General features: G+C 37.8%; 1 protein-coding gene across 1 annotated transcript; it reads right to left on the bottom strand.

Annotated features, from left to right (window-relative positions):
* Window positions 1-387: 387 nt before the first annotated feature.
* On the bottom strand, window positions 388-1,793 carry LOC111910960 (uncharacterized). The gene is made up of 3 exons (XM_023906737.3): window positions 1,402-1,793; window positions 880-1,074; window positions 388-709 (listed from the first exon to the last, which is right to left on the bottom strand). The coding sequence occupies exons 1-3, from the start codon at window positions 1,675-1,677 to the stop codon at window positions 551-553; spliced, it is 630 nt and encodes a 209-aa protein (XP_023762505.1). The 5' UTR covers window positions 1,678-1,793; the 3' UTR covers window positions 388-550.
* Between the last annotated feature and the right edge of the window lie 20,372 nt (window positions 1,794-22,165).

The raw sequence follows: 22,165 nt of genomic DNA, 5'->3' as shown, positions 1-22,165 counted from the left end.
ACCCATTAAAACAATGTCATTCGAATACAAAGCAATCTTCATTACTGGAATTAGGTTTAGGTAAGTAAAATGTTCTGATAAGAATAAAAATTGAATTGACTTTTAAGATATGCTGATTTTTTAAACTATAATATTCTGATAAGAAAAAAAATTGAAATGACAATGTTATAACTCCATAGTTTTTCAAAATACAATGCTTTCATAAGAATATACCATTGTAATATAAGGAAATGGAATTAGGATGTTATTATATACGCACCCCCAATGCTTCAACTATAGTTATTTTCAACAACTTTCTTGTCTATTTTCAAGTACAACGCCTTAACAAGAAACAAATTGATAGTATAATGTTGTAATTATAAGAAATGAAAGTAGGATGGATGCAAATAAATGAAATCACATTGTTATTTCCTGTATTTAGCCCTTAAATATATGCTGCAAAACAGGTATGTTTACATTATACATATGATACATATATATATCCCTTAACAAGGATTTTTGTATAAGTACATACAATACAAGAATAGAGACAGAGTGATGGTTGAGCTAGTTAGTTATCTTTATCCACTTTCTTGCCTATCCAACTAGCAACAATTGGTGTGAGTGCTACAGTAGGCGGAAATCTTATGGGTGATGCAGCTTTGTGCGCAGCATATGCCAATGCAAAGGTCCCCATTTTTTCTCCTGTTTCATTAGCTGAAATCCCCACCTACAACACCACTTTCCATGTTAATAAAAACAACTTAAGTAGTCATTTGTCTTGTGCATACAAATCTATTAACTATATTATCAATGTTACCTCATATTTTTACAAGCAAAACATGTAATATAATTAATGGGGTGAGGGTTAGGTTTTCTTTCAAAAACCTAATAATATACCTTTTGTAACAAGGCTTGAACATCAACACCAGCAGTAATGAGGGCATAACATAAGGAAAATGAGATCAATGAGAGAGTGATGGACGTGGCCAAATAGGCTCCACCATATTTAGTCAACAGCTCTTTTGCTTGATCCCCTTTTGATTTCTTCACATCCACATTCTCATCTTCCTCCTCCTCCTTTGAGCTAAATATCTACACAGGGACACTTATCTTTTTTAAAATGTGCACAAAATTATAAAACCAATCCTACTTTTTTAAAGTATATTTCTTAAAATGAAACTAGTGGCTACAAATCGCCATTATCTTCTTCCTCGATTGAACGAATGGAATTGCCAAATTAAAATTCCGAAGACAAACGTTGAAGTTTACCGTGCAACAAGACATGATTACTCCAACGCTAAGTAATTTGAAATAAGAATTAATAAGATTCGGGTGCAGGCTCAATCGACGAAAGAAACGATAGTAACGGTAGTTCTAAATTGGAGGAATAAGATATGAAGAAGAAGAAGAAGAAGGTACCTTCCATAGACCAGCTTCAAGGCCGTACTTCTGAGTTATCACATCTGGTGAAGAAGAAGAATCACTCTGCTTCGGCTTAGTCTCCTCTTTGATTGCCCTAATCACGACGCTTCCACTTCTTCTTCTGCTGCCGCTGCTACATGAAGAGGAAGTAGTCATAAACGACTTAACTCTTCGTTTTGTTCCGTTACCACTGCATAAGATGATGTTGAATTCCTTGTTGGTGATGCAGGCGGAGGCTGAAGGTGCTGCGAAATGTATGGCCCCCATCGCCATGCCTTCAAGCTTCAAACCTTATTTACTCTCAGTCTGCAAATTACTACACTCTCAAAAGCCCTCTTCCCCGGGGGAAGGAAACTAACCACACAAATAACACTCCCAAACCCAAGAATAAAATGATAAGTGTAATAAAATTTTATATTAAATGTTACAAACAATTATAAATGTTTAGAAAGATCATAGGAAAAGGAAAAAAAAAAAAGAATTTTTCAAAACTAAAATATATAATGAAAGGGTTTTCCAGTTTAAAAAAATTATTTTTAAATTAGAAAATCCAAAAAACCTGTTTATTTTTTTTTTTATCAAACTAAAAAGGTTGTTGATATTGCTTACGTTAATACTTCTTTTTTACTTTTACAGCAGGTCATTTGTTTATTTTGCCTCGCTAAGCTGGAAGGGTTGTTGATGTGGTTTAACGTGTCAACTTGTCACCTTCAAGAAAATATGATTTTTTTTGTGAGAGAAATAAGAGATGAGATTTGATCCTCCCTCTTCATAACCATGTTTTTATACTATCTTCGATCTTTAACACTATTTTTTACATAAAACCTATATTTTATAGTGTAAAAGATAGTATAATCATTAAATTCTCTCAGACACATTATATTACACTTAATATTAAAAAGAATATTCTAACTATATTCTATTTTATCCAACTCTTATAGTGTAAAAGATAGTGTCGATGAATAGTATAACACTATATTTTGTGTTATACTATTCACCAACACTATATATATATATATTGTTAGGTTTAGTGTGGTGTTCGAAGAAGTTTAGTATAGATTTAGTGTAAAAGTGAGTTTAGTGTAGAGTATGGTGTAGGTTGCAGATATCCTAACTAGTTAAGCTAGAAGCCTTACTTGTTTTTCTTCTTTTGACTAGAAAAATATACGTATGTTACACAAATTATAATTACTTGTTTAAAAATAAAAATAAAATATATGTTATAGATAATCTGACAACCCGAAAATTTTGAATCAAGCAAGGTCTAAATTTTTAACCCTATACAATGAAAACCTTAAAAACTAAAAAGGCATAGATGCTTGTACATGGAAGGATACACTTTAGAAATCACCTATAAGGTAACCTCTTAAAAGTAAACAAGCCTAGCAAGGCAAAGTTTGGCAAGTAAATTGGAGTTCTAGATGCAATAAGTTTTAAGTAAACAATACAATCAAACATGAATCAAATTAATATTAGCACAAGAACTTGTAATTGTGTTACAACCTTGAACACTTAAACTACAAGGCCAACATATTATAATTTCTTATAAACTAAGACCATGAACACCTTCCTAGGAACCATCCAGACTGTAAACACCCCTAATGAGCCATAGTTTTGCCGTGAATTACTATAAAAACCCAAGGAATGGCCGTGAACATCTTTAATAAGGTATATTTAGGCGTAAACTACCTTAGGAATCAACCCTTGGGCGTAAACACCATGCTAGGAAGTATCTTAGGTGTAAACACCATTCTAGGAAGCATCTTGGGGGTAAACACCTTGGGGGACCACACTTTGGGCGAAAACACATCACATGGATGATATAAGAGGCGTAAACCCTTCCATGGACCTCCCAAAATCCGAAAACAACTTCATATCTTAAGGGTTTTACGGATTAGGGAAGGAATAAGACAAAATCAATTAACTTTAAGATGTGATGTCTTTTGCTATTTTCCCATGCATTCATGGATCTTTACGTATTATCCAAAAAAACCCATGAATTAGCTAACAGTTCTCTAAGTAAACTTCAAATCAGTTTCACTCCTCTTATTTAAATGAGAACCCCTTTGTTAATCCTCACCTTTTCCCTATTTTACTCTCTGATTATTTCACACACTCCCTCTAAAATCCCTCCTTCACTTCACTTAGCCAACAAATCATACTTCCTCAAAAACAAGCTTAGGATCCCTCAAGCTCCACATTTTTCAAGTATCATCCCTAGATCCTTGTAAGTATTTCGAGTTTGGCTAGTGATTTCACATATTATTTTGTTTATTTCATCCTATTTACACATAATATTATGTGTTAATATTCTTAGGATATACTAAGTTTCAAAGAGTTTACCAAACTCTTCAAGTGTTAGGACTTGAAAACTTCTCAACACCTCTCCAAATCATCCACTAAACCAAACCAAGGTGAGCTTCATACCCCAATATTTTCAAATTTTTCTATGTTTTAGAGGGGGAATACAAGTCAAAATTTGTTATTCCATAAATAACTATAAGTTTTTCACCTTTATGTTAAGGATAAATTATTATTTGCACAAGTTATGGTATTCTCTAGTTTTGATATAAATATGGTGATATTTATATATCTATCAGTAAAACTAATATGACCAATGTTATAAAACCATAATAAAAGTTAAAATCTATAAACTACATGCTTTTGGGAACCTTTATGACAAAATAGTTTTACTACTAAGCTTTGATACCGCATAGTCATTTACAAATCTAGTGGGTTTAATACCTAAGTAATATGTTTTGATTTCATATTTTTCATGCTGGAACACACCTTTACATTTATATAAAAGGGTATATAAATAATTTCAATCCAACAAGATAAACTATAATCAGTATAGTTTGGAAGTCACGAACCACGTTTTTTTTTCAAAGACACGATTAATCATTTAAAGGTATAACTATCCTGTTTTTACAAGAAAATGAGTCATAGTTCCCTATCAAAGGGAACCCAGCTATCTGCCTGTTATCCAAAGCACAATCTGACGAAAGCTGGTTGTGGCACCAAAGGCTCTCTCATCTCAACTTTAAGGACATCAATAAACTTGTCACTGGAGGTCATGTTCGAGGTCTTCCATTGTTCAAGTACGATAGAGAACATTTGTGTGCTGCATGTGAAATGGGGAAGCAGAGTCGTCAAAGTCATCCATCTATAATAAACACTAAAGTTGTTGAACCACTAGAGTTACTTCATATTGATTTGTGTGGTCCATCATCTATCGAAAGTATCGGTGGTAGAAAGTACATTCTTGTTATTGTTGATGACTTTTCGCGTTTTACATGGGTGTTCTTTCTAAAGCTCAAATCTGAAGCGACTTACAAGCTAAAGGTGTTCATCAAGCAGGCTGAAGTACAGCTGAAGAAAGTCGTTCGCAACATCAGGAGCGACAATGGACTGGAGTTCAAAAATAAAGAACTCGAAGAATTCTTGGCAGAAAAAGGAATTAGTCACAACTTCTTAGCTCCCTACACACCTCAACAAAACGGAATTGTCGAAAGACGAAACCGATCTTTGTGTGAAGCGGCCCGAACCATGCTAAGTTTCGCTTCCTTACCTTTATATTTTTGGGCTAATGCTATTTCTGCTGCTTGTTTTACACAGAACAGGTCATATCTCAATAAGCGCTTCACTCTCACTCCTTATGAGATCATCAACAACAGGAAGCCAAATGTCAAGTTTTTCCATGTGTTCGGTTCACGGTGTTTCATCTTCAATTCTAAAGAACACCGCAACAAGTTTGATGTCAAAGCCGACGAAGGGATATTTCTGGGCTATTCTCTCACTTCTAAAGCGTACAGGGTATTAAACAAGCGCTCGAGGAAAATAGAAGAAACTTATTACGTGACTTTTGACGATAGCTATGTCAAAAAGCTAAAGGCCAACAAAGACACAGCTAGAGAAATCTTTCCTCAAACTGGCCAAGTCACAGCCTCAATCGCAAACCTATTTGAGAAGTTCGTTGAATTATTTGATGAACCAGAGAAGGCCACTCTCTCAGAAGCAAGTGCCGCAGACAACAGGGTAGATCATCTGAAGCAACTTGTCGATGATGCTGCAAAGAGAATGAACGAAGGAGGATCAAATTCTGACGACCCTCCACAACACAATGCTTCAGTTGAGGGGGAGGATCCATCTTCGTCATCACAGGCGAGCTCACATGTCGAGGGGGAGAACAGTTCTCAAGCTGCTCTAGAACGCACTTCACCAACCGAAAGTGCCACACCAAATGAAAGTCCAGTGGTACCTGAAAGCTCAGCACCACCCGAAACCTCTGTAGCTCCAGAAACTCAAGACACACCAGAAAGCTTATCTGTCGAGGGGGAGGATGCCGATATGCTTCATGACGATGACAGTCAATCCGAACTAGAAGAGATGGTAAACGCTGAATTGGATCCATCCTATGATCCAAATTACCCTCCTCTTGTCAAATGGACCAGAGATCATCCCGTCTCCTAGGTTGTTGGTAATGTGTCAGAAAAAGTTCTGACCCGATCACAACTCAAGGCAAAACATACTTCCTTGTTTTCAAAAGTAGAATTTTGTATGTTTAACTCCTTCGTCTCAAAAGTTGAACCAAAGACAGTTAACACTGCTCTTGATCACTCCGATTGGGTTCAAGCTATGCAAGACGAACTGAATGAATTCGAAAGGAACAAAGTTTGGCGACTCATTCCAACTCCTCCAGATGCCTCAGTTGTTGGTCTCAAATGGGTCTTCAGGAACAAAATGGACAAGGAAGGCAACGTGATTCGAAACAAAGCACGTCTGGTAGTGAAAGGATACTGTCAGGAGGAAGGAATTGACTATGAAGAGACTTTCGCTCCTGTAGCTAGGCTGGAATCTGTTAGAATATTTCTCGCCTATGCTGCACACAAAAACTTTGAAGTCTACCAAATGGACGTCAAATGTGCATTTCTCAATGGAGAACTTGAAGAAATAGTGTACGTGGAGCAACCTCCTGGATTTGTAAATGAAAGGTATCCTAATCATTGTTATATTTTGGACAAAGCCGTGTATGAACTGAAACAAGCTCCGAGAGCCTGGTATGAAACGCTGACAAATTTTTTAAAGATGTCCAAATTCAAACAGGGTTCGGTTGACCCAACCTTCTTTCGTAAGAAGGAAGGTAACCACCTTATGATTGTTCAAATTTACGTCGATGATATCATCTTTGGCTCTACGAATCCCAACTTAACGGCTGAATTTAGAAAGCTGATGGAGACTAAATTTGAAATGAGCTCAATGGGTCCAATTAACTTTTTCCTTGGTTTAAATATTAGACAGGGACCCGAAGGCATCTTTATTAATCAGGAAGCTTACACGAAGACTCTCCTTGCAAAATTTGGCATGATGGGAGATTCAAAAGTTAAAGTTCCAATGGCGTTTGGCACCAAGCTTACTCCATCATTGGATAAGCCAGCAGTTGATATTACGCTATATCGCCAGATGATCGGTTCACTGATGTATCTTACTGCTAGCAGGCCTGATATAATGTTCTCTGTATGCTACTGTGCTAGATTTCAGGCGAATCCACGTGAACCTCATATGCTTGCAGTCAAGAACATTCCTCGTTATCTCAAGCGAACTACCTCTTTAGGTCTATGGTATCCATCCAACTCGGGCTTCTTCGTTCAGGCCTACTCAGATGCAGACCTTGGAGGTTGTGGACTAGACAGGAAAAGCACCACTGGCGGCTGCCAATTCCTTGATGGGAAGTTGGTTAGCTGGCAATCAAAGAAACAAACGTGTGTGTCTTTGTCTACAGCTAAAGCAGAATACATTGCAGCTGCATCCTGTACTTCTCAAGTGATTTGGATCCAAAGTCAACTTCGGGACTATGGACTCAATATGAAAAATATCCCACTATATTGTGACTCTGAAAGCGCAATTAGGATCTGTCATAACCCAGTGCAACACTCGAAGACTAAGCACATAGCACTGAGGTATCACTTCATCAAAGATCATGTGGAAGATGGGAACGTGGAAATTCCTTTTGTTAGAACCACTGATCAACTGACTGACATCTTCACCAAAGCTCTTCCTGAAGCATCGTTCAACAAAATTCTACAAGGGCTAGGTATGATGGAATCAGAGTCAGTACCATAAATCACCTCTCAAACTCAAAAATAAGAAGCGAAATAGACCGAACGTTCGGGTTCGGTTCTTGTACTCATGTACCGAAATGAACCGAACGCTTGGGTTCGGTTGGATAATCTGCATTTCGCTCATCAATCAAAGGTGGTTTTCTTGGTTGTAAATTTCATGTATAATTGTTCCTATTACATTTCTTTTATTGTTAAAATACTCTCTCTTTGAAAAACCATTTTCTTTGGTAACCGAAATAAACCGAACGTTCGGGTTTGGTTTCTCAATTTTTCTCACCCGAAATAAACCGAACGCTCGCGTTCGGTTTCCCAAAGTTTTTCCCATCCGAAATAGACCGAACGCTCGGGTTCGGTTTCTCAATTTTTTTTTCAACCGAAATAGACCGAACGTCCGGGTTCGGTTTTTCAAATTCTCACAACCGAAATAGACCAAACGCTCGGGTTCGGTTCCAAAGTTTTTTTTCTTGTTATTTTCTTTCTCAGTTTTAATTTTTTTTCTTTTTATTTTTTTTCTTTCTTTCACTATTATTTTTTCAAAAAAAAAATTCCAAAAATATTTTTCTTAATATATAATTTCAAAAACTCCAACAATATTTTGTTCTTTCTTTCTTTTTGACGTTAAGTTTATTTGTGTGTTTGTTTATGGGGAAATTGTTGAATTAGTTAAGTGTCCCTAGAAGCATGCTGCTGTATGTGTCCAAAGCCTCATTTGATTCTGAATAATAGCCTTAATGACTCGGTATACACAAACCTTGTCTTCCCAATTAGGCTATCAAATTTATTCTAATCGAGAGCTACCTAACTCTCTTCTCACAAGAGATAAGAGTTTTCTGCTTAGTCCTATCTTTCAATGCAGAGGTACTTTGCTTTCTTACACCATCTAAATTACACTTCTCCATTCCTCTCAATTCACATACGTAACCCTTGAGACTCTCAGCAATTACCATTGAAGTTTATGGTTACTCAATAACTGCGTTCATGATCTTAGTTTCGTGCCACTACGAGCTGAGTGAAACCCAAAATTCGATACCTAATCTGAATTGACGGTGAACAATTATATTGCTCTAGTTTTCACTAATGAATTGACGGACATATCTTCATGAAGTCTCAAAATTTTCTTTTGTGTGATTCCTATGAAATTGTTAAAAACCATAACATTTCTTCCCTTGGGATCCAGTTTTTAATTTTTGTTGAGATTTTATATTTCCCAGCTAATTTAAAATTATTACCAACCTACTTGTTCAACAGACTACACCGGTCTCACAAGTACTTTGTTCACTTTCTATCTTATTTCAAGATTAGGACTGTTGAATCAAAGCAAAAGCCACCCTAAAAAGCTTAATTAAAAGAAGCCTTTCAACACTTCTTAATAAGTGTTTGATCGTTATTCAACGGGAAACCACACTAACACTTTAAGGTCTCTCTTGACCTTGAAGGAAGAGATTCGTGCCCGGGATCATTTGTTTCATGTCTTTATTGACATCACAATTTTTCCTAAAAAGGATTGTTTTATTTCTTTTCTTTTACACCCTTAGCACGAAAATCTTTGATTTTCCAAAACTCTGGTTCTAATAATTACAAGCTTTTTCATTGGATTGGTGGTTAATTATAAGTTGTGGTCAATTTTCATCCACGTGGGAGCATTGTTCAAAAGATACCGTTACACCTTAAAGGGATAAGATGAAGAGTTGCTGACTCAGGCGGGAGTCTAATCGATTTGATTTCAAACGGCGCTAAAAGAGAAAGCGTGCGAATTGGAAATGTCTAATCTCTATATGAAGTCGCAGACGCGTGTGTGAATTTGAAACGGTTCATCTCCAAATGGCGCAGAAGAGGCGCGTGTGAATCTGAAACGCTTCATATCTAAACGGCGCTTGATGGGAGGCGTGTTCTTAGGGATCTGACATTCTCTCTCATGCGTGATCATCGGCAACCCCAACTGTCACGCATCAGTCAACTCCGGAAAAACCCTTCCATTCTCAATCGAAGATTTGGGAAGATCTTTCTCTCTCCTTACCCCACAGTATAAAAGGCAACATCCTCCAACGTTTACCTCTTTACTGCAATTAAAAATCCCAGAGCAGAAGAAATCCCTGAACCTTTACTGTTCATCATCTTCTTCACTTTCTTCAAACAATGGCAGATTCATCCTCTGTTCATGCCACATCCCACATACTGCCTATTCGCCCACAACAATGCCTCATCATCGATCTAACCCCTCATGCTTATGATTCCTACATGTTCCCCATTGTCGAGTGTTTGAAGTTTTCACCGATTGCTCCTGCACTTTCAAGATCAGAATCCGTACCAATGGAGTTCTTGTCGCAGATCTTTGCAACTGCTCACTATGATAAAGCGGTGGACAGAATTTTCTTTGACATTTTTCAGCACAAAGCATCGATTTCCAAGCAACGATTTTGCTCCCTGTTAGGGTTTGAAGCTGACTCAACGAGGGTTAATCCAGAAACGGTTCCATTGGGGCATTTATTCAACATGTTCTACAACATGGGTTATACGGAGGCGCTTTCTTCCGTCGCAAAGTTCAAGAAGTCATGCTTGCCGCCACAGTGGAACAAAATGTTCACTGTGCTATTCAAAGGGTTATTTGAAAGAAGCTCTGGATCTGACGGGGCCAGTCGCCTTTTCTTGTCAATAATGTATGGTGTCTACAATGGCATCAACATGGATTATGGGTCTGTTCTGTGGCAACAACTCATCCAGAGTCTCTCCTCTACATCCAGGCATTCTGAAATTTCATACGCCAGATTCTGGACTTTGGTTACGAAATGGGTGATGGACAAGTACAACGTCCCCATTGTCGCCGGTGCTCCGATGTCTTTGATTGGTACATTTCATACCACGAAGATCATCGTCTCAGATGCTTCCAAATTTCCCTTCAATGGTTCCATTCCGGAATCTATGTATGCTGACGTTCCAGCTGACAGCCGGATTATCAGAACCTACAAAGAATTCAAGCGTTCTGGTCCGAGGGATCTCACACCGGAGATGTTGAAGTCGATTCATGAAGCCGACAAGCCTGCTCCAAGAGGCAAGAAGGCTGACAAAGGGAAACAGGTGGCGAAAGGGGCTAAAGGCCCTTCTCCAAAGAAGAGGAAACCCACAAAAGCTGCTCAGTCTCCGCAGCAAAAGAGGCGAAAAACTCAACCCAGGAGAAAGCTGGTTATCGCTTCTTCATCCAGTGAGTCAGAGGGTGAGAGTTCGGATTCTGACGACTCTCCACGAGGCAACACACCACCCAGATCTCCTACCCCTGAGATTCAAATCCCTCATTCTCTAATTCCCTCTCCTCCTAAAACTATTCCTACTTCCATTCCCACCATAAACCCCTTTACCCACATTCCAAACACTTCAATCCCAATGCCACCACCAATATTCACCGATGCAACCACAACATCCACTGCAAATGTTAGAGCCAACGTATCTGATACGGGGGTTCATACTGATGCAACTGACCCTTCACCAGCACCCGAAACCATAAACACAACCGAAACCCAAAAAGCACCCGAACCTACCCCTACACCTACACCCGAAACAACACAACCCGAACCTACCCATACCACTGTACCACCAGCTTCACCACCACCACCATCTCCTGGTCACGCCTCTGACGGAGACGACACTTTCCTTGGCGGGGAAAACATGACGTTTGATTCGGTCTACTACAGTCCGTTTCAAGTTCAGAGCGATGATGATGATGACGCTCCGGTCACAAAGAAACATCTTAAGGAGCTCCATGACAAGGTCGACTTGCTTATTGCCTCTTCTTCCACGTCTCAATCATCACTCTCTGAAGCTGGTATTCAGAAGATTGTTGATGCTTTCTCAAGGGCTCAGCAAGATTCTATCGCTTCTGCAACCTCCGCCATCGATGCCTCAACGAAAGCCTGTCAGGCTGCGACCGAAAAAGTCGATAAACTATTTTCTGATGCCTCTGCCCTGTTAAAGTCTTTACAGGAGAGTGCTAATGCCACCAAGACTACGTTGGAACCAATTGTTCAACAGTTGGCCACGTTTGTCTCTACTGAGTTGAAGTCCTTTGCTTCACTTCGTCAATCGCTCACCGACGACAACTCAGCCCTCCATGCTACTATTGACGAGTGTCTCTCCAAGCTCCAAGAAGATTTGGCCGCTGAGAACTCGTTGATGGATGTTTTGGCAAAGAAGACCACTGCCCTGAAGGTCAAGAGTGCTCAACTCTCCCATTCTCAACAGCAGATTGACACTCTTCGGTCTGAACGGGAGGTCATTAAGACGTGTGTTTCAGATGTCCACTCAGCCATCTCCAACATCCTCGAAGCACATGATCCTATCCTTAACCATTCTGTGAGGCATACCCTTGCAGAGAAGCTTGCTCCTGCCCTAGACCTATTAAGCAAAATTGAAGGGCTACTCGATTTCGTGTCCATTCCGAAACAAGGGGGAGAAAAGGAGTCTGCATCCCAACCACCTCATTCCTCAAAGGCAACTCTCACAACCGAACCTCCTCTTGTAGGCCAAGCCTCCGGTTCGGGTGTGAAAGACAAAGGCAAGAAGATTGCTGAGGAAGAAGAGGAAGATGACCAAGAAACCATTGCCGACTTGTTGAAACGCAAAAGTCGACACAATGATGCAGATGATAGTGCTCGTGTGGACAAAGAAGCTGAACAAAAACAGAAAGAAGCCCACGACCTTCTCGAGAGTAGGAAAACTCTTTTTCCTGCTTGGACTCTCGAGAGGATGATAAAGGAAGCAATCGACACTCTGAGCATCTTGTGGCTGGAACCAGTTATTTCTTTTGACTGTTCCAATACTGTCGACTCTCAGTTCGACATGCCACTGACCCGAAAGGCGTTCATCTTTCACGCCTTCTCCAACGTTGCAGAGTTCCCTCATCCTCATCCACAGGTTGATCGGGACTTGATTGATTTTTATCTGAAAGCTGCTCAACCCCAGTATCAAACTTGGAGTGCTCAGAAGATTATCAACGTTCGGGTCTTGAAACCGTACACTGAAGGGAAGTTCATTAACGTTCGGTTCAAGGTGCTTAGGGAATCTGCCAAAACCGAACATGCCATTTCTTTAACAGATCTACCGAACCTCAATCCCCATGATTGGATTATTCTGCACAACATCCTTCTAACCAACGAAGCTGAATATGGTCCGATCATCGACCATCTCAAGAGGATGCTGGTGTGATACATCATGGAAGTTGCACTGATGGATCAGGAGATTGCAAGCGTCTTCAAGAAGAAACCAACAATATCTCCTGTTGGCTCGGCCAGTGATCTGAATCAAATGCAGATGGGCAAAATTGACTCGAGGCGAAACTCAGTCATGTTCACTAGGAATGAAGGATAGAAATGTCTTTTTGCCTTAGCTGATAAACATCTGTACACCACTGCTTGCCTAGAGCATGTGTTGGGGATCATCCACAGATGCAAACAAAACACATCGGATGATATCAAGTATTTTGATGACATGATACAATGGTACATTCGGTTCAGACAGACGATCCTTGCGCTTATCTCACGTCTGTTTGATACTGTCAAGAAGAAGGTTCCCGCTGTTGGCCCAAGCAAGAAGAAGAAGTAATCTCGCTCCAATTTGACGCAAAGGGGGAGATTGTTGGGTCGTATTCTGTTTTGTATTGCGTCTATTGGGCTCGCTTATTAGTCCAGTTTTGTAACTCCAGTTTGGGCCTGTCCAACCGAGAGCTTGATAGGGTTTAGTATAAATATATATGCTTGCATGCATATTAAAAAAATGATAGAAAACAATTATTACGATAGATCAGAGCATTTTTTTCTTTATCGTTCTTGTAACCCTAAATCCTCTATAGCGAAAGTTCTTTATCGAGCTTTGCTGGGGATTATTGATCTAATCATTCGACATACTTTGATCCATACTTGTGTTATTTGCAGTTTTCGTATTCATTATTTTACCTGTTATAAAGATCCAAACGATCTTCAAGTTAGTTTTATAACTTATCAACCTAGTAGTAGAAATTAATTAGGTCCGAGTCTCGTTGGAACTTAAGTCAAAGTTGAAAGACTAGGACTAGTATACTTGATTCCTCAATTTCGCTTGAATCTAGGAATCACTAAATAGAATGCCAATAAATCAATAAAAATAAATTACAAACATTATGTCTAACTTGAATAAGAGTTAGGAAACACAAAAACAATTTGAAGTCTCAAAGATTCAATTTATTTTGATATCCAAAGATGTATTAAACTCCAAAACCCCAAATGCCATAAAAACATATATTTATAAACTTTAACCTTAAAAATTCTATAAAAATAATTATGAAACTTATAATATTATCTTATAATAATTAAAATTATGAAAATATGATCAAGAAAATAAAAGTTTAGGTCATTAACATTTAAGCTTATTTTAAGAAATAAAAATTAAGAGTTTGTAAACAAATGTTGATTTAATGTGCATATTTTATAAAAATTTGAAACTTTATAAATTTTTTGAAGGGATTTAATAAAAAATATAAATGAAAGAGAGAGAGGGGTCTTTTTCCTCTTAAAATTTCTTCTTCCCTCTCCCATTATATCTCTTCCCCAAAAATTAAATCATTTCGCTTATCCTACACTCAACCATCTTCTTCACTTCTCTCTCTCTCTCTCTCTCTCTCTCTCTCTCTCTCTCTCACTCTTCAAATCCCCAACACCATTTTCTCTCTTCCTCTCCCTTAGAACCACGAAATTTCCTAGAAAACAAACACAAGAACACTCCTCAAACTTGAAATCTTCATCATATTGTGGTGTTCTTGACGGTAAAATCGATTTCTACTTCACTATTCCTTCAAGTTTTATTATTTCTTCTTCTCCATAAACACTTTTCTTTGAGATTATTCACATGCATGTTCATAACCACGATTTTTATGATTATGGTGATATTATTTCACCGAAAAACCAACATGCATGTGACGATCTTCAAGCTTAGAGGCTTGATCATCAAAGTTTGTTGTTAAAAAGCATTCAAATAGGTTCATAAAGGATTTATTCCCAAATAAATATCTAAAACTTCTTTTCTGATCAAATCCGATTTTCCCAGAATCCCATCAACAAAATGAGATGTTCTACAAATTTTCAAAAAATAATTCATTTTTCTCCTATTTTCTAAGATTAAATACACTTAAATCTACAAAATCGGATTTCAGTATATAAAAATCACCATTGGTATTTTTCCTGGATTATGTACACTGTAAATGGAGTTTAATTATTTTTTTTGGTAATTTAGTTGAACTATTTGGTAATTATTCACCATTTAATGATTATTCAAGAGCATAAAACAAAGAAAAATAGCAAAACTAATTGACAAATATGTTTTATATTTTTCATAGCTTCTATATGTATTATAAAAGTTTTAAACAAAGTTTGGGCAATTTTGGAAACTATATTCTATTTATTTCCATTTTTGTTAGAATAAAAGCATAAAAATCATAAAATCTGGATAAACTGTTTAGAAACCCATTTTTATATTTTTCCCAACTCAAGTATGTTTAGTGGCAGTAATATAAAATTTTTTAGAATTTTTATTATCTGGATACTGTTTTTCACGAATTTATATTGATATGAAGGCTTAAAATTTTGGAAAAATAGTTAATCACATCAAAAATTCAAGAGAAAATTTCTAGAAGACGTCTACTATATTTGATAAAAAATGTAAAATTTGATGAATTTTGGAAAATATTTGGATTTTTAGGAGTTTAAAACACCTTTAAATGTATTGAAATACCCTCAATTAATATTACAAGAACATGGAAAATAATATCCAAAAGTATCTTAATCACATGAGTTATAAAATTTCACTATTTCAAAAAATGTTTGAAACTTATCAATATTAAATTTTGACACAATATTGGCATAATTCTATTGTAGTAGTAACTATATTAGCATTAGATTTCGACTAGAGATTCACTAGCGTATACCATTATTGTAGCATTCGGTAGCGGTACAAGTGGAACTCAGATCAAGGCATCATTTGCATCATCTCAATGCATTGTGAGTATTCACGACTCCCCCTATTTTCGATTTTTAAATGTTTTGGGGTGGAAAAACATGTCCTAAACTATTTATATTCGTTGTATTTATTTGACTTGAATAAACTTGGTTGCTAAATTTTGCATATTGTGAGTATTCACCACTCCCCTATTTTTGGTTTTTAAATGTTTTGGTGTGGAAAATCATGTCCTAACCTTTTTTGTTCGTTGTATTTATTTTGACTCGTATGAAACTTGGTTGCTATATTTCGTATGTATGTGTATGTTACTTTAATTCATGAGGACTGTATCGCAGTTAAGTCCCTGGAATCTCTAGACACAACTCATTAACTCTTTTGAGCCTATGGTTATTATGGATAACACTATCAGGAGGTAGGCAACTCCTCACTCGCATGATTCACTTGAGTGCATTATACCATTTTATACACTATGTTTGCGATACACATAGTAGTCAATAGGGCACGATTCGGTCATTAGGCTTGGGTTGTGAAATCTTGAATGAAAACTTGATGCACATACGAATCTTTATGCACATATGAAACTTGTATTCTCATGTTAGAAACGACACTTGTATACTTATTTTAGCAATAAAACTTGTATACTTACTTTAGCAATGAAACTTTTATGCTTATTATAGCAACAGACTTTGTTTCTCATTATAGCAACGAACTTTTATTACTGGAAACTTATATACATGTTTTAGCGATGAAATTGTTTGCTCCTTGTAGCAATGAAATTGATTGCTCATTTTAGCAATGAAACTTGTTTACTCTTTTAGGTAATGAACTTTATTTTCCATGAGAATATGAACGTTGCATCTCATTTGGGCAACATACTTTATCTCTCATGATGACAAAGAACTTTGTTTTTACAAACTTATTTAGTCATTTTAACATTATACTTTTATTATTGGAAACTTTATCAAAACTTTGATTTGAGTTCATGGAACCAGTATTTTTTTTTTATCTGTGAGTACTCACCAACTATTTTTATAGTTGACGCTCGTTTTACATGCTTTTTTAGGAATCATCGAGTAAGTGGCACTTAGGGACACATCACTGTTAGGAGCATTCGTATGTGTTGTATTTCAATTTACATTGTAATTTCTTTTAAAATTTGCTCAAACCAATTGTAAATTTGTAATGATTTTTAATACTATGGTTGGTGTTGTCTTTTAACTTTTTCTATGAAACCCTTTATACTGCCATACCTCGTGTTTCCGCTTTAGCGGGGTGTGACAGAAACGAAATCAGAGCCGAAGGTTATAGAGAATACCGGTTTTCCTTTGGAGAACCACAACTATAGCCAAAAAAATATCAAAACGTTTTTAAAATACCGAACATACTACTGGTATAACTAATTCGAGTACACATTATTGGACGTTAATTAAGTATAGCCTGGCCAATTATGCTTAATTAAGGAAAGTTAATGCGAGGCTGGAAACGATTATAGTAGAATTATGTTCAAAACAATTTTCAACTTAAACTTTTGAAAAACAAAGTTTTTCGGTGTGCGTACGGACATTGCATATTATAGGCATTCAGCTAGGCACACTTAGAAGCTAAGTGCATGTCACACCCCCAAACCAAGGATGACGGAAACGTCCGAGGGTGGCAGACTTCATGTATAGTATCACAACGAGTATAATAGTCTCAAAGTAAATACAACCATCATAAATATAATTGAAAAAGTTACACCATAGTATGATTTTACATGTTTCAAATTCCATTACACTATGATGACAAAATGAAATGTTCGACGATTTAACGTCCCATCCTCAAAAGCTGTTGATTTCATGTTTCACTGATTTCCTGAGAATACAAGTAACTTTGAAAAAGTTTCAACAATTAAGTTGGTGAGTTCATAAGCTTTTGGATGTAGAGTTTGATATCCTTTGTAAATGTAATGTATACCCAAGAAAAATCCATTATTTTCCTTAATAAATGTTATGTCGTCTTAAATCCCAAGACCGAGTTTATGTATGTTTCGTACTTGGAACGATGTGTGCGGTTTTAAATAGATAAAACCCCCTTTTTAAAGTAAAAATTCCCGTAAACTATAAGTGTCGTCATCTCCCTATGTGCGTTGCTATAACCCTTCTATAACAGAGATGCACGCTGCGACGTTCCTCAGGTGTTAGAATTGAAATGACATTTGTCACCCCCGATCGGCCGATCGGGCTGTCGTAAGCAGCATGGGTGTGGGTTGTCAATCCCAAAATAGATCTATACACAATTATCACGCTCTCCCTACAAGAGACTCTGGTTATAAATATTTCAGGAATTTTAACCCGTACTCTAAGAGTACAATGAAGACGTGTCTCACAATTTACGATAAAGAGTTTACATGTAGTATGCATGTAAAACCTTTTCTATGGTGGAATTGAAATCCCCATTTGTGTAGTATGTTTGAAATGTGAAATCCATAAACTATACCTATTATAATTTATCATGTGGTAAATGAAAACCCGTTCGTATTGAGAGTAAAACCTTTTCTGTGTAAGTAGTATGTTTAGCAAAGCATAACTATACTACTTATGTTTCATCTTGTATGTTTGTAATGATAAAGGAATCTTAGAATTTAGTGAGTAATTTCTGTTATTTAAATGTAACTCAACAGAAAACACATGTAAAATATGAAGTCATCAAAGATAAACACTTTGCTCAACATGTTACAAAGTGTTATGAAAGTTGTAAGCTATTAAGAAGTTTTTAACCTTTCTGCACTGTTTTAGAAAAATCATACGAAGTCAAAAACTGAATCCGTAAACTCTGAGTGTTTAGAAAATGTGTGTAGTTTATTCATAATTTTTATTATGATTTTTAGAAGTCTCTAACTTGTGTGAAAATGTTCATATTCACAGACTGGTCCGAATTCGTTTCTGAAAAGATAGCAGTTTTGTAAATATCACCATAAATTGTAGAAAAATCATATGGAGATGTGCAAGTAGTCATTAGAAAGGTATAAACCTGAAATACTTTCATATTAATCAGTTTTGAAAGATATTAAGTTTAAGATTGTCAAAACAGTCCGTGAATAGGACTCAACGTTTCTGTGAAAAGCTGAAGTATGAGTTTGAGTTATGATAATGTGATTTACCTTGTATTCCCTGCTTAAACTTGAAGAAAACATGAAAATGTACGGGTATGAACTCACCTTGAGTGATTTCCTTAGATGAATGCTGAAGAAAAAAGGTTTCCGAGTCAAGAACACTTGGTAAATGCTTGGAGAGTTAAAGATCTAAGAGCAAATATGGCGATATTTGTTATGAGAGATCCATAATTTGAGTGAAGGTGTGAAGAATGTTCAAAGGTAGGATGAAAATACTTACCAAAGTGAGTGAAAAGCTCAATATCAGCCTTGGAGTCTCGAGTTTTAGATAGAGGAAGTGAGAGAGAGGTGTTTGCTTTTTGGTAAGAGAGTGAGTAAAGTGGAAGGAGAGGTACGGGTTTTCCAGCCTTTGATCAAGATATTCTTCTGGAGGGGAGTGTGAGAGGACAAATAGTTGACTAGGTAGGGATGAATAGTGACTGGAGGTTGTCATAGGGTGGTATGGGAGGTAGCTTGTGTCATTAATTTATGCAAAAGTCAACACTCCAAATCAATATCTTACACAATAGATATTATTCTTAGATTAATATTTCCCCCAATATGTGCTTAAAATATGAATACATATTGTCTTATATGCCAAAATATGAGTTGGGTGAAAATCCCTTGTTAAAATCGTGAAAAACGAGCCCAAAACTCGAAGATGGTCGAAAACCGGGAAATGAGGAGCGAACCTGCGAGGGTTCGGTTGATGTTGCTGAGGACCGAAAGTGGGTTTGGTCCGAGAAACTTACAGGCGAACTCGTCAGAAAGGAAATGATAGCGAAATGAACCTAGAGCAAACGGAGCTTCGGTCCGAAGGGTTTGATCCGAACCGAAGGGTGAGTTCGGTCCTTAAGTAGGTTTCTATCTTGGCAGGTTCGGTCCTTAGGGTTCAGTTCTTATAGCTAGTTTCGGTTCTTATAGGGAGGCTTCGGTTCATATAGTGGTTTCGGCCCTATATGGCTGTTTTTCGAGAATCTTCCCATTTCGAGTGGTTTTTGACTAAGTTATGGGTCGGAATGCCCCGAATGATTATAAAAAGTGGAAAGAGATTTGGAGAGAGATTTGGGAGAGATATTGAGAGAGATTTTGTTTGTGACCTTTGCGAGTGTTTAACTTCGAAATGCAAGGTTTGAAAACCCCGTTTTGCCTTTTTATGAGCGTTATACGCCCCCGAAGGGTATGTATTAATGTTTTATCGAGCAGTTCCATCACTTACCCTGATTAGGGTTTTGATTTCCTGAACACGTGAAGACTCAAAGTGATACTTTGCATTAAGGTAGTGTGTTGTACAATAGTAAACCCAATGTAAACCTTAATATACAAGGGTTAATTGAGTTGATTGGTTTGACTTGTTGACTTTATCTGACTTTGACTTGACCAGAAAGTGACGGTTGTCACATCATCCCCCCATTAGAAGGAATTTTGTCCCGAAATTAGCGTTTTGACAGGGACCTCAGGCGTTTGGGAATAGGTGTGGGTATTTTTGTTTCATCTGATCTTCGTGTTCCCAGGTGAACTCGGGTCCTCGTTTAGCGTTCCAACGGACCTTCACAATAGGGATGCGACTTTGTTTCATTCTCTTGATCTCTCGATCCATGATTTCTATCGGTTCTTCCACGAAATGGAGACTCTCGTTGATTTCAATATCATCAAGAGGAATAACGAGAGTCTCGTTGGACTAGCACTTCTTCAAGTTGGACACATGGAAGGTAGGATGTACATTTTTGAGTTCTTGCGGTAGCCGAAGCTTGTATGCTATCGGGCCAATCCTAGCGAGGATCTCGAATGGTCCGATGTATCTAGGGTTCAACTTTCCCCACTTACTGAAACGTATCAAGCATTTCCAGGGTGAGACTTTTAACAACACTCGATCTCCAACCTAGAATTCCAAAGGCTTTCGCTTGTTATCCGCATAGCTTTTCTGTCTGTCTCTATAAGCCTTTAGTCGGTCTCGGATTTGGACAATCTTCTCTGTAGTTTCTCTTATGATCTCTGGGCTAGTGAGGATGTTGTTAGGGACTTGTCCCTTAGCTAGTTACGTGTCACCCACTTCAGCCCAACACAGAGGTGATCTGCACTTGCGGCCGTAGAGGGCTTCGAAGGGTGCAACCTTGATGCTAGTGTGATAACTGTTATTGTACGAGAATTCGACAAGTGGTAAATGGGTATCCCAAGCTTTACCAAAGTCTATCACACACGCCCTAAGCATGTATTCTAGCGTATGAAATGGTCCTCTCACTTTTCCCGTCGGTTTGTGGGTGATAGGCCGTACTTATAACCAACCTAGTTCCCAAGGATTTCTGAAGTGGCTGCCAGAATCGTGAGGTAAATCGACTATCCCTGTTAGAGATAATGGACTTTGGCACCCCATGCAACCTCATGATTTCGTTGATGTACATCTTGGTCAGCTTCTCCATTTTGTCGGTCTCCTTCATCGGTAGGAAGTGTGCGGACTTGGTCAACCTGTCAACGATCACCCAAATGGTACCGAGGCCACTCATTGTGTTAGGCAGTTTGGTTATGAAGTCCATGGTTATTCGTTCTTACTTGCATTCGGGTATCGTAGGTTGATGTAGTAGACCCGACGACTTTTGGTACTCTACCTTAACTTTGGCGCAAGTCAGACACTTGCTCATGTAAGTAGGGATTTCGGCTTTCATGTTCGGCCACCAGTAGAGTTTCTTCAGGTCCAGGTACATCTTGTCCGAAACGAGATGTACAATATTGAGTTACCACGAGCTTCGTCGTCCTTGACTTCTAGATTCTTATCTATTCCTCTTAACGCCTCACCTGTCACATTCTCAGGTTTCAAAGCTTCCAGCTGGGCCTCTTTGATTTGCATGGACAGGTGCGAATGGATTGTCATGGTTAATGACTTTACTCGACAACCCGAGTATTCTTTTCGACTTAAGGCGTCAGCTACTACGTTGGCCTTACCTGGGTGATAACGAATCTCACACTCATAATCATTCAGTAGTTCTACCCACCGTCTCTGCCTTATGTTGAGTTCTTTTTGATTGAGGATGTGTTGAAGGCTTTTGTGATCGGTAAAGACAGTACACTTCGTTCCGTAAAAGTAGTGCCTCCAGATCTTTAGGGAGAATACCACTGCTCCCAACTCGAGGTCATGTGTGGTGTAGTTGAGCTCATGCGTTTTTAGTTGCCTCGATGCATAGGCAATGACCTTTCCTTGTTGCATTAACACACATCCAAGACCCGTGTTTGATGCGTCGCAGTAGACCACAAAGTCTTCGGTTCCTTCTCGTAGAGATAAAATCGGGGCGTTGCACAGGGCCTACTTTAGTGTTTGGAAAGCAGTTTCTTACTTCTCTCTCCAGATAAAAGTCACACCTTTTTGTGTCACACCCCAAAACTGGAATGGCGGAAAAGTTCGGGGGTGGAGGATGTCATGTTTAGTTTCACAAGACATGCATCATAGTAATCAAAGTAATAAACAACCATTTCATTAGAAAGAAAGTGCTTACAAAGTATGTGGTTCACATAACATAGACTACAAAGTAAATAACAA

Source organism: Lactuca sativa, chromosome 2 (genome assembly GCF_002870075.4).
Source record: "Lactuca sativa cultivar Salinas chromosome 2, Lsat_Salinas_v11, whole genome shotgun sequence".
Classification (NCBI taxonomy): Eukaryota; Viridiplantae; Streptophyta; class Magnoliopsida; order Asterales; family Asteraceae; genus Lactuca; species Lactuca sativa.
Note: the sequence above shows the minus strand (reverse complement) of the source record. Positions and strands in the feature narration are given on the sequence as shown.

Bases quoted from the DNA above. Each gene is read 5' to 3' on its own strand.
- LOC111910960 (XM_023906737.3), bottom strand. From the start codon at position 1,677: ATGGCGATGGGGGCCATACATTTCGCAGCACCTTCAGCCTCCGCCTGC. The intron at 1,075-1,401 runs GTACCTTCTTCT...GTCCCTGTGTAG, and splicing joins TTGAAGCTGGTCTATGGAAG to ATATTTAGCTCAAAGGAGGA. The intron at 710-879 runs GTATATTATTAG...GTGGTGTTGTAG, and splicing joins TTCAAGCCTTGTTACAAAAG to GTGGGGATTTCAGCTAATGA.